Source organism: Heterodontus francisci, chromosome 7 (genome assembly GCF_036365525.1).
Source record: "Heterodontus francisci isolate sHetFra1 chromosome 7, sHetFra1.hap1, whole genome shotgun sequence".
NCBI classification, from domain to species: Eukaryota; Metazoa; Chordata; class Chondrichthyes; order Heterodontiformes; family Heterodontidae; genus Heterodontus; species Heterodontus francisci.
Window position 1 is genome coordinate 99070202 of NC_090377.1, and position 16900 is coordinate 99087101.

The 16900-nt window shown below is 44.2% G+C and overlaps 1 protein-coding gene across 12 annotated transcripts in view; it reads right to left on the minus strand.

The window, feature by feature from the left end:
* Positions 1 to 16900, minus strand: part of satb2 (SATB homeobox 2) — a 299511-nt gene that overhangs the window by 21131 nt on the left and 261480 nt on the right. For 10 of the 12 annotated variants that reach the window (XM_068035703.1, XM_068035709.1, XM_068035705.1 and 7 more), the window contains one exon: positions 3679 to 3786. The exons of the other annotated variants lie outside the window; for them this stretch is intronic. In XM_068035703.1, the coding sequence (XP_067891804.1) occupies positions 3679 to 3786 (108 nt within the window). The remainder of the gene's footprint in view (positions 1 to 3678; positions 3787 to 16900) is intronic. 12 annotated transcript variants of the gene reach the window in all.

Sequence of the window (16900 nt, forward strand, 5' to 3'; positions counted from 1 at the left end):
CATGTACTGGCATTATGATAGTGATCTGGATTACTTTCCATGGAAATTCATGGAATTTTATATATGAAATAAGGAATGATCAGTGGTTGGCTTCCAGTTTTATTTTGCAGGTGGGATTGTCCAGTTCTACTTGGCGATTTCAAAAAGCTAAACTCTGAATTCTAAATTAGATTCAGGTGCTCTCTTGTTTTAAACTTAGATAGTGGAGAATCTCAAAACATTTTCAATATGACTCCCATATAACTCAACCTCATGTGTTCCTTGCCACATGTGTGGTCTGGTCGGTAGTAGTGGCTTATGATTGGTACACTTTGACTTCTACCAGTCACATGGCTTAACCGCTCAACATTCATTTGTGGTTCAATTAGAATCTAAAAGACCCAATTATGTTCAATTTGTTTTAATGAACCTGGTGTAAATAGAATGTATTTCAATGTGGGATAGTTTCTGAATTAAGCCATAGTCCTCATAATGCTGGTTAACCGTGTGGGATTGGGGATGTTACTCGGTGATTGTCATTAGTGGACCCGAGTCTTTTATATGAACTGCATTTTATGTAGGCATAGATTTTCTTTAATATATTTCTTAGATTAGGCATTGGTCCAGAATTTGTTAGAGCACGGCACATCATGACATGCCCCATTAGTTTGACTTTTTCCCTCACCCGCCAGCACGAAAAATATTTGCCCTGCAATCAGCTCGAGGTACAAGTTGAGAATGGCATTAGAACATCTGGGTCCTTGGTGAACGACGGGACCAACAGCCTATCTTCTTAACCAACAAGATTTAAAGATAGAGAAAGATGGAGAAGGAAGTAAGCTAAATTTGAGTCAATTCAGGTGCAGAAAGATAAATAGAGGGTAAGAAAGATTGGATTAAGAATGAGAGAGACAGAGAATAAGTTAGAAAAAAGTCATAAAAAATAACATTTAAAATTTTAAAAATCTCTTAGCAACAAATTACTAGCAGTAGGAATGAGACTCCATGGTGTAAAAAATTGTTTCTTTCATAAATCTCATAATTAATAAAGTACTTATGCTGTTAAATAGTAGCCCTAACTTCCTGTAGTTTAATTGGTAATTAAATTGAAAATTGTGTCCTCAGCACCTAGCTCTATGGCAGTGAGGCCTGGACAACGTATGTCAGCCAAGAGCGACGTCTCAATTCATTCCATCTTCGCTGCCTCCGGAGAATCCTTGGCATCAGGTGGCAGGGCCGTATCTCCAACACAGAAGTCCTCGAGGCGGCCAACATCCCCAGCTTATACACCCGACTGAATCAGCGGTGCTTGAGATGGCTTGGCCATGTGAGCCGCATGGAAGCTGGCAGGATCCCCAAGGACACATTGTACAGCAAGCTCGCCACTGGTATCAGACCCACCGGCCGTCCATGTCTCCGCTTTAAAGACGCCTGCAAACGCGACATGAAGTCCTGTGACATTGATCACAAGTCGTGGGAGTCAGTTGCCAGCGATCGCCAGAGCTGGCGGGCAGCCATAAAGGCGGGGCTAAAGTGTGGTGAGTCGAAGAGACTTAGCAGTTGGCAGGAAAAAAGACAGAAGCGCAAGGGGAGAGCCAACTGTGTAACAGCCCTGACAACCAATTTTATCTGCAGCACCTGTGGAAGAGTCTGCCACTCTAGTATTGGCCTTTATAGCCACTGCAGGCGCTGTTCCACAAACCACTGACCACCTCCAGGCGCTTACCCATTGTCTCTCGAGACAAGGAGGCCAAAGAAGAAGAAGTTGTTGTTGAAAATACATTAATTTCCCGAAACTCATGGAAGGTTGATGGTGAGCTGCCATTTTTGTGAGACGAACGGTGGAGCAGTACAAATCGCCAAGTAACTTATGTTGATTCGCAATTCACAAAGTTTCTCTTCTTCACCACGAATTGCTGGACGATTTACAAATTAAATGTGAACTCAATGTTATTTTGGCAGAAAATTCTGGCCCAATGTCTGTTTCCTATCTATCATCTGGTAAATGAAACTGATTAAGAATGTTTGATAATTAATATCAATGTGCTTTGCTTTAATCCCTCAAATTTCAGAATTTGTATTTTGACCATCGGATAAAGACTGTGCTCAGATTGATTGGCATTCTGATTTTAAATTGCATTTGGAAGCTGTTTAGTTCTGTGGTTTGAGATTCAGACAATTTGTAAAACTTTGAAATCCTATCTGCTTTTTTTCTCTGCAAATTAATGACTGGTGTACAGGATCCAGTGGGCAATAATTAATTCAAACATGAGTGTGTGTATGAGTGTCTGTATATCTGTGTCTGTGTACTTTTGTCTATCCATCAATATATATGTAATATATATATAATCTGTGTGTATATATAGGTAGTTTTATCAACACAACTTTTTCATCTTCATTTTGTGCTAAGGGAAGGTGGTAACACCTGCCCTCCCAGATATTTACAAAACTGCTAGTTCAATGTTATTTAGTTACAGTTATGTCTGTTATTGCGAACATGCGTGTGCCAAAACGAAATGAATATGTGGAGGATACGGAATGAAAAGAGATTGGATAGAGAGGTATTCCACGAGCACCAGGAACTGAATAACTTACTTCCCCAAGTCAGCTGTGTCTGACCTCGGCAGAGGTGTAGTAATTATAGAATCATCGAATGATACAACACAGAAGAAGGCCATTTTGCCCAAAATGTTTGTGCTGGTAATCTTTGCATTGAATTGATTATCACCAAGTATTTCTTTTATATACAAGAAGTATGGTATAAATTATGAAATTTGGAGACAATATTATTTTCATCAGTTTTATTTGATTGTACCCTGGGTGACTGAAAATGTCAAAGGTTTATCAATATTGCCTATGTCTTATGTGAGGTATCTCTCAAACATTTTTTACTCTGAACAGTATTTTCAAAATAGTGGATAACTAAAATTAGATTTACTGATACAGCAACAGAGCAATTTAATAACTTCCTACAGAACTACTTTTTGTTTCTAACTGCATGACATTTTGACACTCCGAGTGTTAATAAATATTATTTACTAACCTGCCAGCCTTAAAGCCTTTAATCAGATCGAGGGACAAGTCCCTCACCTCATTTCCAGCCGGAACTTCCTGATTTTTAAATATATTTCTGTTCACTATTTTCAGTGCAGTGGCTTTAGTATTTCTGGGGGCTGAGGGGGAGGTTAGGAAAGTAGTCCTTGTCCCTGCACCTGAATAAATTATGCAAATGAGCAACCGATGATTAACAAAAAATTTACTGCACGAGTGGTGTGAATTTAATCGTTGTGCCTGAGCTAGCAAAGAAAATGATCAGTACCTTCATTTGCATTAAATTCTAGATCTCAACATTGCTGTATCTGGCCTTGTATCACTGGAACATTTTGTTAATTTACAGCTGTGCTTTGCAGTGTGAGATCCTGCAGTTTTTGGGAAACAGAGCCATTGCATATGATATGGTTGCCTGCCTCCATATGGGACAGAGACAGCAGGTACCACAGCTGTATCCCAACCACCAGATTACCTTGAATAAGATTGTCTGTATCTATATCTGCTTTCTGCACAATCCATTTATTCCTGCCCCAGCTGATGCATCTATTATTTTGAAACCATTTTATAATGTTTCATTTTTGTTCATTTACTATGTTCCAGTTTTCATTATGGTCACGATATTCCCCCATCCAATACAAGATAGCTCACCTTCAAGCATCCTCCTTCAGCTTGGAGTGTGGGTGAACGGGTCACGGACTCTCTTATGACTGCTGATCCGAGTGCCACTCCATGCTCAGCCGATCGGATGTGGGCTTGCTGCAGGGGGAGACAGACAAAGTCAAGTTTTCCCCTTGGGGTGACATACCTGGCTCTTCATGAAGCAACCCACCAGGTGGTCTGGTGGGAACAGAACAAATCTCAGCCCAGTCAGCCAGGCAGGAGTGGGCCTCTCATCGAAAAGTGCACTTTGTCAAAGTCAGACCTTTACCTGGTACACCAGCAAAGCTTTCATCTTGCATAGCGTCAATGAACTAGCTGTGCTCTTTCAGTGCATACAAAGAGAGATAGGCTGACAAGGGTTGTGATTTTCAAGCATACAATGCATCTAATAAAAAGATAAACATAGCCTGGAACCACCTAACGTCATTATCAGTGAGCAATAAAGATGATTCTCTGTTGGTTTATTTGATGATGAGTGACAATACTTGATATGATCTCCCTCTCTCTCACCCACACTTTCTCCTGCTAAAGATACCCCTCCCACCATAACTCCTGCTAAATATACCCCTCCCACTACACCTCCTGCTAAATATACCCCTCCCACCATAACTGCTGCTAAATATACCCCTCCCACCATAACTCCTGCTAAATATACCCCTCCCACCATAACTCCTGCTAAAGATACCCCTCCCACCATAACTCCTGCTAAAGATACCCTTCCACAACATCTCTTGCTAAAGATACCCCTCCCACTACACCTCTTGCTAAAGATACCCCTCCCACTACACCCCCTGCTAAAGATACCCCTCCCATTACGCCTCCTGCTAAATACCCCCCTCCAACCATACTTTGTGCTAAATATACCCCTCCCACTACACCTCCTGCTAAAGGTACCTCCTGGTATAATGCTGAAACTTCTGCTGTCTTTTGTGTCAACCAAATGAAACCAAACATGGTGTTTGAAGTGGTGGAGTTCATTGCAAATGCGAAAGTTGAGGACATTGCTGACATATTGGGAGCAGAGGTTTAGCAGCCTGACAGATTTGCATCCTCTCTTTACACAAAGTTCGTCCAAGTAGTGAGTACTATCTGAATGACTTGACGATAGCCCTGCGTACTCAAAATGGCGTATTACCCGATACCGGCACTGCAGCCGATATGCTGCAAGGGGAATTTAGAGATGAACGGGAAAGTTTTTAAAGGATCCTAGCAAGATTATTTAGTGGTTACAGAACTGGATAAGAAGCCAAAGACAGTCCAGGTAGCTACCCTGAGAGCTGTATGGGTCAGGAGTGAAAAGAGAGGTTGTGCATACTTGGAATGAGTGAGGATGATTCAAAAGAGCTTAGGAAGATAATTGACAAATTATCTGAACATTTTTCACCTGCAAGGAATGTTTTGTATAACAGATACATTTTTTATAGTGCCAGCTAACTGTCAAATGAGAGATAAAAACAGAAAATATTGGAAATACTCAGCAGCTCAGGCAGCATCTGTGGAAAGAAAAGCAGAGTTAATGTTTCAGGTCTGTGTGATCTTTCATCAGAATCTGATCACAGTCTTTGAAGTTAGTGAGACTGCTCATCAACAACTCACAGCTATTGAAGGGTAAGTAAAGGTGCACTACAGCCATGACAATTTACCTTCCAAGCCCAAGACAAGGTCAGCAGGCTCCTCAAAGCAGACTTACTGCATGAAGAAATGTCAGCAAAAGGCATCACACTGTCAAAGGTCCACACAATGTTTCCAACATGTGTCCCTACTGTGAAGAAAGTCATGGAAAAGGACAAGAAAAATGTCCGGCATATGGAAAGGCCTGCAGGAAATGTGACAGGGTGAACCATTGCCAGGCTGTCTGCAAAAGGAAAGCTCTAGCACAATATCCCGTAGAGGATGATAATGACAGGTCAGACTCAGAGGATGAGACAGATGCTATGGAGGAAGTTGGATCTCTCCACAATCATGATGAAGGAAAGAAATTGACCGTACCATGATTTTGCAGCCATCAAGTGATAGAGTGACAAGCTGATACAGGAGCAACATGCAATGTCATCTCATTCAGGCAATTGTGTAAGATTGACAAGACAAGGCACCCAATGCATAGACACAGCAAGACAAAGATTAGACTTTCTGATGGAACCACTATTCCTGTAAGAGGAGAATGTGATCTTTCCTGCCAACATGAGGGCTGTCTGCACAAGGTCACTTTCAAGGTAGTGGATGTGCAACAGATGCCTCCTTCTGTCAGGCAAAAGATCACTCCAGATGGGATTGATTACAATAAAACACACACCCACACAGACACAAGAGAATAATGATGGAAGCTTACAGAGAGAAACAGATGTTAGAATGCTGAAAGTTGTGCTGTCTTTATGTCAACCAAACCGAACCAAACACCACCCTCCACACCTCCTGCTAAATACCCCCCTCCCTCCACACCTCCTGCTGAATACCCCCTCCCTCTACACCATACAAGTGATATAAGGGGATATGAGGATAGTGTGGGAAAAAGGCATTGAAGTGGATGATCAGCCATGATCGTATTGAATGGCAGAGCAGGCTCGATGGGCTGAATGGCCTACTCCTGTTCCTATGTTCCTACCTCCTGCTAAATAGCCCCCTCCCACCTCACCTCCTGCTAAGTACCCCCTCCCACCTCACCTCCTGCTAAATATTCCCCTCCCTGCACAACTCCTGATAAATACCCAACACACCTCCTGCTAAATACCCCCTCCCACCTCACCTCCTGCTAAATACCCTCCACCCACCTCACCTCCTGCTAAATACCCCCCTCCCACCTCACCTCCTGCTAAATATTCCCCTCCCTGCACACCTCCTGCTAAATACCCCCTCCCACCTCACCTCCTGCTAAATACCCCCTTCCCACCACTCCTCCTGCTAAATACCCCCTCCCACCTCACCTCCTGCTAAATACCCCCTCCCACCTCACCTCCTGCTATATACCCCCTCCCACCTCACCTCCTGCTTAATAGCCCCCTCCCACCACTCCTCCTGCTAAATACCCACCACACCTCACCTCCTGCTAAATAGCCCCCTCCCACCTCACCTCCTGCTAAATACCCCCTCCCACCTCACCTCCTGCTAAATACCCCCTCCCACCACCTCCTGCTAAATACCCCCTCCCACCTCACCTCCTGCTAAATACCCCCTCCCACCTCACCTCCTGCTAAATACCCCCTCCCACCTCACCTCCTGCTAAATACCCCCTCCCACTTCACCTCCTGCTAAATACCCCCTCCCACCTCACCTCCTGCTAAATACCCCCACCCACCTCACCTCCTGCTAAATACCCCCTCCCACCTCACCTCCTGCTTAATAGCCCCCTCCCACCTCACCTCCTGCTTAATAGCCCCCTCCCACCACTCCTCCTGCTAAATACCCCCTCCCACCTCACCTCCTGCTAAATACCCCCTCCCACCTCACCTCCTGCTAAATAGCCCCCTCCCACCTCACCTCCTGCTAAAGAGCCCCCTCCCACCACTCCTCCTGCTAAATACTCCCTCCCACCTCACCTCCTGCTTAATGGCCCCCTCTCACCACTCCTCCTACTAAATAGCCCCCTCCCACCACTCCTCCTGCTAAATACCCCCTCCCACCACTCCTCCTACTAAATAGCCCCCTCCCATCACTCCTCCTGCTAAATACCCCCCTCCCACCACTCCTCCTGCTAAATACCCCCTCCCACCACTCCTCCTGCTAAATACCCCCTCCCACCTCACCTCCTGCTAAATATCCCCCTCTCACCACTCCTCCTGCTAAATACCCCCTCCCACCACACCTCCTGCTAAATACCCCCTTCCACCTCACCGCCTGCTAAATCTCCCCCTCCCACCTCACCTCCTGTTAAATAGCCCCCTCCCACCTCACCTCCTGCTAAATAGCCTCCTCCCACCTCACCTCCTGTTAAATAGCCCCCTCCCACCTCACCTCCTACTAAATAGCCCCCTCCCACCACTCCTCCTACTAAGTAACCTCCTCCCACCGTAGCTCCTGCTAAAGATATCTCTCACCATACCCCCTACTCCAGTCAACAGGTTAAGGTGGCTAAAGATATTCCTTAAAATGATTTTCTGGCAGTCAATGATGGTTCTCAAACATCATTTGCGTGTGTCAAGCCTATTGTCGGATTGTTCCCTGCATTTACTTGGCTGGGTTGGTTTCACTTAGTGAATCAACATAAAAATGGCAATTCTTTTTATTCTTTCATGCAATGTGAGCATTGCTGGCTAGGCCAACATTTATTGCTGATCCCTAATTGCCGCGAGAAGTTGATGAGCTGCCTTCTTGAACTGCTACATCCATGTGCTGTAGGTACATCCACAGTGCTGTTAGGAATGGAGTTCCAGGATTTTGAACCAGTGACAGTGAAGGAGCAGCGATATAGGTCCAAGTCAGGTGGTGTGTGACATGGAGGGGAACTTGCTGGTGGTAGTGTTCCCGCACATCTGCTGCCCTTGTCCTTCTAGGTGGTTGTGTGTTTGGAAGGTGCTGTCAAAGGAGCCTTGATGAGTTGCTGCAGTGCATCTTGTAGATGGTACACACTACTGCCACTGTGTGTCGGTGGTGGAGGGAATGAATGTTGAAGGTACTTGATGGGGTGCCAATCAAGCAGGCTGGTTTGTCCTAGATGGTGTCGAGCTTCTCGAGTTGGAGCTGCACTGATCCAGGCAAGTGGAGAGTATTCCATCACACTCCTGACTTGTGGCTTGTAGATGGTGGACAGGCTCTGAAGAGTCAGGAGATGTGTTACTCACCACAGAATTCCCAGCTTCTGACCTGTTTGTGTAGCCACAGTAATTATATGGCTGGTCCAGTTCGGTTTCTGGTCAATGGCAACCCCCAGGATGTTGATAGTGGGGGATTCAGAGATGGTAATGCCATTGAATGACAAGGGGAGATTGTTGGATTCTCTCTTGCAGGAGATAGTCATTGGCTGGCACTTGTATGGCACAAATGTAACTTGCCACTTATCAGCCCAAGCCTGAATGTTGTCTAGGTCTTGTTGCATCTGGACACAGACTACTTCAATATCTGAGGAGTCGCAAATGGAGCTGAACATTGTGCAGACAGCCTAGGACACTACCCTGAGGAACTCCTGCAGTGATGTCCTGGGATTGAGATGATTGACCTCTAACAACAAAAACCATCTTCCTTTGTGCTAGGTATGATTCCAACCGGTGGAGAGTTTTCCCCCTGATTCCCATTGACTCCAGTTTTGCGAGGGTTCTTTGACGCCTTACTCGGTCAATCACCCAAGTAGAGCAAGAGAGCCAAAGCACTCAGAGCCGCTGCAAATCTATTACGTTGCCCTCCCTTCTCCATTCTATTGCTCGATGGTATCTAATGTATAACCATTTGTAAATGCTGATTTATTTAATTGAAGCAGACATTTAAAGTTGTGTATCTCCTTTTCTAGGCCTTTCATGGACTTAAAGTAAAACAGATAGATGCAGCGGGCAGCAGCATCAATAGCATCAGTCCCATGCAAAGGGAGGTTAGGGTATATGCACAAAGTTCACATTTGCATCCAACCTCAGCTGTGCCATCAATGGGGAACAGGGACTGACGACTGAATGACAGGGAAATTTGGAGTGACTCACCTCAGACCACAGCTCTTAGCAACTGTTTTCAGAGCAGCACTGATAGAGGTCTGACAGCAATTGTTCACCTACCTGCCTTCTTTGTTGACGATGGTGTGTGGGGCAGAGAGCCTAAGAATGAGGGAAGAATGGAACTATTTTCCATACCATTGTGAGACGTTGTCTCCATTGCGACACCTGAGAAGCCAGGTGAGCACTTCAGTCCACTTGTACAGTGTGTAGCTTGACTGCGGCAGACATTTGGAAGACGTATGCTCTAAAAATCAAAGAGGAGGCTTTTCAATCAGGGCCGTGATATTGCTGGTTCAGTGGGCAAAACCCCTCATCTCACAGATTTAAGGGGAAAGATATCATTTCTCTCTCTCTCTTGTTCTCTCACTCGGTCATACAACCAGGTGAGTTGCTCCTTAGCAGGTAGTAACAGGAAAACTAGGCCAGCTTTGCTTGGCTTAGAAAAATGAATTGGCATTTACAGAGTTAGTAAGTGTGTCTTTATCAAGTTTCATAATTAAGAGGTGTAGGAAATTGACTCACTCATTTTGAAATTATACACCGTCCATTAGTATATTTTCCATAACTATCTCAGAGATTGGTTCAAAGCTTTCCTTATCTCGATAGATTGTTTTTCAGTTCATTTTCCATAAAGAGAGGAAAATGCACATGTGATATTTCAGTACACAGAGCGTTGGTTCTTGGTTAAAATCTCCAGATCATGCTATTGCTTGACCAGATATCGGGCAGTCGAAGATGTACTCGAGATTACAGGGGACCCAGGTGCATTTTACAGGAGTGACCTGTGATGCTGAACCAGAAAGAATATGTCGCACAAAAACCCAAAAACTGTTACACTTAGTTCATGTGACCTATTATTACTTTCATGAAAATACTCCCTGATTATATTTTGTGAAAATTGCTTGCCAAACATTATGTGCTCAAAGTGGTAATGCAATCAATTTCACATCACTGATATCCCTTGTGTTAACGAAAACAAGAGCTCATTAAAATTACTTAAAAAGGGAAAAACACCTTTCAAATAAGGAGAAATTCCTTGTGAGATCGACCACCAAGGACAAAAACAGCAATATCATGGGAACACCATCAGCTCCAAGCCACACACCATGCTGACTTGGACACAATGGGCTGAATTTTATCAGCGCGCTGTGCTCCGCGGCGGTGCACTGTAAAGTCGGCAGCCTTACGACGTCGAAGTGCCACCACAGAGCCCCCGCGATATTACGCGCGGGCGCTCATTTAAGTGGAGGGAGCAGAGGGACCGCCCCTGACGTAGAGGGGGCAGCCGCCATGCCCCAGCAACAGTGTCCGGTGCCACCGTGCAGGTGCCAGTGCCATTCTTAAAGGTTTTCAAGTCCTTACATTACATTTACATTTTTAAAGATAAAGAATGGTGTAAATGTAAGTGAAACACCTAATAACATTGTCACTGCCCTCACACACACCCCCAAGGAAGAATCGATGGACGAATTGGATACTCCCCCCAGAGTTCCAATAGCGTGTGAGTTGCGGCAGGTAAGTTCATTATCATGTAATTTACATGAAGTTGATTATTCAAATGAAGGCCCCGCTGCCGCCGGTAATATGCGACAGGGCCTTCTCGGTGCATGGGTCATGGAGGGCCGCTCCCGCAAGTATTTTATGGGTCTCCTGGCAACCATCCACGGCATCGAGGGGCTGGTAAAATCTAGCCCAATATCACCATTCCTTCATTGTCACTGTGTCGACATTCTAGAAATTCCTATCTATCACAGTGGGAACACCATCTCCACAAACACTGCAGCAAATCAGGAAGTAGGTCCACCACTATCTTCTCAGGGCAACAAGGCAACTACCCACTTCCCAGGAACAAATAAAAAACATTCTCAAAGAATAAGGCTTGAAGTTTACTTAGCACCTAAAATCTATTCTATGGAAGGGTAACTCAGTTTACACTTCTAGTTCAACTTTATATGCTTTGTAAAAGACCAGAAGCAGAGAAGGCACTGCAAGACCATGGATTCTGGATCAGCTGAAATTTTCAATACTGAAATTGATAGATTTTTGTTAGGTGGAAGTATCAAGGACTAAATGGAATTCAGCTACATATGACTGAACTGAACAGTGGAACAGGCTCAAGGGGTTGAATGGCCAACTACTGTTCCTTGAACATCGGCCTTTCAACTTTTGGAAGTGTTTTTTGGAAAACTTCCACTATGAAGCGAGTTCTGCAAGGTTTAATAAAATTAACTTGATCATTGACTATTTTTGTCAAGTAAATATCCAAGTTGATGCAAACCATGTCAATTCAGATAATTAATGGTTCATCTTTTTACCTTCCATTTAAAAGTCTGGCCTCAATGTATTAAATCTTTATTACCAAAATTACATTTCTAAATGAATTGCAAACATCCATCACATACGGGATCGATGATGTGAAGACCCATTGGCTGATGCACAGTCTGTAATCAACGTCTATGAAACATGTCATTTACAGCAGGGGAAGGGAAGAACATGAGTCTGATAATAAAAGCTGCCCACCGACCCCAAGCCAATCAAGGCCCTTAAGTGGCCCGCCTCCACGGGGATTTTCCCGATCACCCCCGCGAGGCAACAAAAACTTACTGCATTCCGGGGTTCCCCGACATCACCTTTGCAATGCTGAGTGCAGTCCCAGCAGTGGCCACCGCTCCTGGTAGTGCTGCTGGGACAGAGAGCTGCCAGCCTGCTGATTGGCCGACAGCTCTATTAGGTGGGACTTCCTACCTCGAGAGGGTGTAAGTCCCGCCTCAGACCAATTAAAGCCTGGGGACCAGGCTTTGGGTCAGATCCTCAGGCCAGGCGGAAGTGGGTTCGCCACCAACGTTTCAGTCGGTGGACGGCTCCCATCCACCTCATGGTTACACTTTCTGAAGAAGAACTGGAAAGGCTATTGGCTATTGTTCATCCCTCAACCAACATCACTAATACAGATTAGATAGTCATTTATTGCATTGTTGTTTGTGGGACTTTTCTGTGTGCAGATTGGTTGCCATGTATCCTACAATCATCTAATAGAATGATACAGTGCAGAGGAGGCCATTCAGCCCATTGTGCCTGTGCTGGCTCTTTGGGAGAGCTATCCAGCTAGCCTCAATCTGCTGCTCTTTCCCCATACCCCTGCAATTTTCTTCCCTTCAAATATTTCTCCAATTCCCATTTGAAGGTTACTACTGAACTTACTTCCACCACCCTTTCACTCAATGCATTCCGGATCACAACAACTTGCTACATAAAAAAATGTTTCCTCATGTCATCTCTGGTTCTTTCGTCTATTACCTTAAATCTGTGTCCTTTAGTTAATCACCCTTCTGCCACTGGAACAGTTTCTCCTTATTTATTCTATCAAAACCCTTCATGATTTTGAACACCTCTCTGAAATCTCTTCTTAACCTTCTCTGCTCCAATGAGAACAACCCCAGCTTTTCTAATCTCTCCACATCCCTGGTACCATTCTAGTAAATCTCTTCTGCATTGTCTCCAAGATCTTGACATCCTTCCTAAAGTGTGGTGGCTGGAATTGCACACAATACTCCAGCTAGGCCTAACTAGTGTTTTATAAGCAAAAGCAAAATAAATACTTCAGATGCTATAAATTTGAAATCAAAACAGAAAATGCTGAAAATACTCAATATGTCAGGCAGAATCTGTGGAGAGAGAAAAACAGAGTTACTGTTTCAGGTCGATGACCTTTCATCAGAACCGGCAAAAGTTAGAGGTTTTAAGGAAGTACAGAGGCAGGGAAAGGGGGTGGGGAGGGAAGGAAAGAACAAAAGGGATGATCTGTGTTCGGTTGGAATGCAGGAGTGATTAAATGACAATAGGGATGATAGTGCAAGGCAACATGAGGTGGTAATGGAACAAATAAAGAGACACAAGATGGGACTAGAGAAGCTGTAAATAGCAAAGTAGAATCATTACAAGCTGCTCTTGTCTAAAAAAAGTGGGAACAGTGACTACGACCTGAAGTTGTTGAACTCAATGTTGATACAGAAGGCTGAAAAGCGCCTGATCAAAAGAAGGTTCTGTTCCTTGAGCTTAAGTTGAAGTTCATTGGCAGAGTGTATAAGAGGTCGAGGACAGAGAGGTCAGACTGGGAGTGGAGTGGAAAATTAAACCAAGTGACTGTAAGATCAGGGTCACACTTGAGGATGGAACAGAAATAAAAGTAGTAAGAGTAAATCACTGTTTCACCTGGAAGAAAGGCTCGGACCCTGGGCACTGGGAAGAAAGGAGGTGAAAGGGAAGGATTTTCTTCTCTTGCACTTGCACAGAAAGGTTTCATAAGAAGGGAAGCAGATGTTGAGGGTGATTGAAGTGAGGACCAGGTTGTTGCAGAGAGAACGGTCCCTACAGAATGCTGAAAGGGGAGGGGGAAGGGAAGATGTGTTTGGCAGTGGGATCACACTGAGGGTAGTGGAAATGCTGGAGGATGATCCATTGAATGTGAAGGCTGGTGGGGTGGAAGTTGAGGACAAGAGAACCCTATTATTGTTCTGGGGGGGAGGGGAAGGGGTGAGGGCAGAAGTGTGGAAAATGGAACAGACACTGTTGAGGTTTCTGTCAATCATGGTGGAGGGGAATCCTTGGTTGAAGAAAAAGGAAAACATATTGGAAGCACTAGTGTGGAAGTTAGCAATGACAAAAACAGAGACAGCAGAGAAGAGAAACTGGGAGAATGGAATAGAGTCCTTAATGAAAGCAGAGGTGGAGAAAGTGTCGTCAAGGTAGCTCAGGGAATCAGTGAGCTTTTTGGTTGACAGTCTATTCCCAGAATTGGAGAAGGAAGAGGAAGATTCGGAGATGGACCATGTGAAGGTGAGGGAAGGGTGGAAATTGGAAACAAAGTTGATGAAATTTTTTATGTTCAGCATGAGAGCAAGAAACAAGACTGATACAGTCATCAATATACTAGAAAAGAGGTGAGAGGGGGACCTGTGTAGGACTGGAACAAAGAATGTTCCATTTTTTCCACAAAAAGGCAGGCATAGCTAGGACCCATATGGGTACCCATAGCAACACCTTTTGTTTGGAGTAAGTAAGTGCAGTCAAAAGCGATTCTGTTCAATGTGAGAACAAGTTCAGCCAAGCAGAAGAGGGTGGTGTGGATGGGGACATGTTCCCCATTCAAGAAAGACACAGAGGGCTCACTGGCTGTCCTGGTTTGAGGGCAGGGGTGGTGGATGAAGGTGTAGAGGGATTGGAGTTGTAGAGGAATTGCACATCCTTGGTGAAAAAGTGATAGTTAAGTCCAGGAAACTGGAAACTGTTAAAGTGGCGGAGGACGTCAGAAGAGTCACAGATGTAGGTCAAAAGAGACTGGACAAAAGGAGAAAAAGTAGGGTTGATGCATAAAAACTAAGTTCCATGGGGCAAGCGCAGGCTGAAATGATAGCTCTACCAGGGCAGTCCTGTGTGTGGATCTTGGGAAGGAGGTAGAAGTGAGCTGTGCAGGGGTGGGAGACAATGAGGCTAGAGGCTGTGGGGAGAAGACAACCAGAGAAGATGAGGTCACTGATGGTCTGAGGAACAATGCCTTGATGTTTGATGGTGGAGTCATAGTCCATGGGGAGGCAGGACAACATGTCAGAGAGTTGGCGTTCAGTCTTTGCAAGGCAGAGGTCCATTCACCAAACAATAGCTGTGCCCTTGGTAGCAGGATTCATGAAAATATCAGGGGTGGACCTGAGAAACCAGAGTGCTGAAAGTTTTGAAGGAGGAAGATTAGAGTGAGTGAGAGGTGTAGAGAAATTGAGATGGCCAGTGTCATGCTGGCAGTTCCAAATGAAAAGATCGAGCGAGGATAAGAGGGCAGAGGGAGGGGTCCTGTTGGAATGAGAATTCTGAAGACAGGAGAAAGTCCAGTGTGTTGAGGGGAGACTCCTGATTAAAGACAATAGAAGACGAGCTCCGTGTTGCACTGAGCTCGAAATCTATTGAGGTGGGGCATAGGAGGTGAGGCTTTGATGATTACTGATCATTCGGGGTCATAGAAGGGAAGGTCAGATGGGATACTGAAAGTAGAACAAAGGGTGAATGTTTTAGAAAGTTTTCGCATAACTTCCTTGCTTTTGTACTCCATGCCTCTATTAATAAAGCCAAAGATATGCTTTTCTCATGGCCTTTTCAATTTGTCTTGTCACTTTCAAAGACTTGTGCGCGCACACACACACACACGTCTCTGTTCCTGAACCTCCTTTAAAATTGTATCAGTTTATATTGCCTCTCCTCATTTTTTTTTTACCTTCCCTACATTAAATGTTATCTGCCATGTGTCTGCCCATTTTACCAGTCTGTCTATGTCCTCCTGAAATCTGTTACTATCCTCTTCATTGTTTACTACATATCCAAATCATCTGAAAACGTTGAAATTATGCTTTGTGTACCCAAGTCCAGGTCATTAATGTAAATCAAAAAGAGCAGTGGTCCCAATATTGACGCCTGGAGACAGGTCACAGACCTGAAATGTTAAATGTTTCTCTCTCCACAGATGCTGCCAGACCTGCTGAGTATTTCCAGCACTTTTTGGTTTTACACCACTATTCTGCTTTCTGACTTTTGGCCAATTGTGTATCCACACTGCCACTGTCTCTTTAATCACAAATGGGCTTTAATTTTGCTGACAAGTCTATTATGTAGTACTTTGTCAATAGTGATGACACGTTATAAAAGCATATTTCATTGGCTGTGAAGTGCTTTGGGATGTGCAGGAGCTGTGAAAGGTGATGCAGGCATTCCTAGTCTCTAGATCTCATCAATATTTTTAAAAAGCCTTTCCATCCTGGTTTACGTTTTCCTTCCCACTTCCATTTAAACGTTTCTTTGGATTTACTCCATATCCCTTTCTAATTCCTTTAATTTCTTTGTCCTCAAATAAGAAACCCATACACCAAGACTGAAAAACGTCTTGGTTATTATATCATTTGTTTCCCACAGTCCCTCTATGAACTAGGGTTTGTTACCATACTCGAGGAAGCATACACTTCTTGGTGGTTCTTGGTAAGTGCATCTTCTCAGTTATGGTATTGTCCTGTACTATTGGAATAGCTCATGGCTTAGGTTTCTCCACATAAAAACATAATCTATAGGCTTTAACATTCTCCTTTCATTTTCTTTTGTTAATTCACTGCCTTTATTCTCTCTATCTCACACACACAGAACTGGTCATATTCTTTCTGAATCACATAGTTGTAACATTGGGCATGTCCCAGTTGTGAGGTTTCTAATTGCGAGTTGTCACAAATGCCTAGTGGTATATCTTGTCTATCCTCGCTCAGCTGTCACATGGGATGGTTTGGGTTGGTACGTATGGCTGAAACCTGAAAGTAAATTGACTGCTGGTACTGCTACATGGTCATTTTGTGGCACATTTAACCACGTGAGAAAACATTCCAACAATGACAGTGGTGTGAAAACATCTGATAAATACCAATAAAAGCACCAAAGATGCAAATAAACATTAGCTGGTCATACCTGAGTTTACATCAACATGCCTCTGCTGAAACAACTCCAATTCTCTTTTATTCCTTTATCAACCCAGTATTAATTTGCATTGCTTT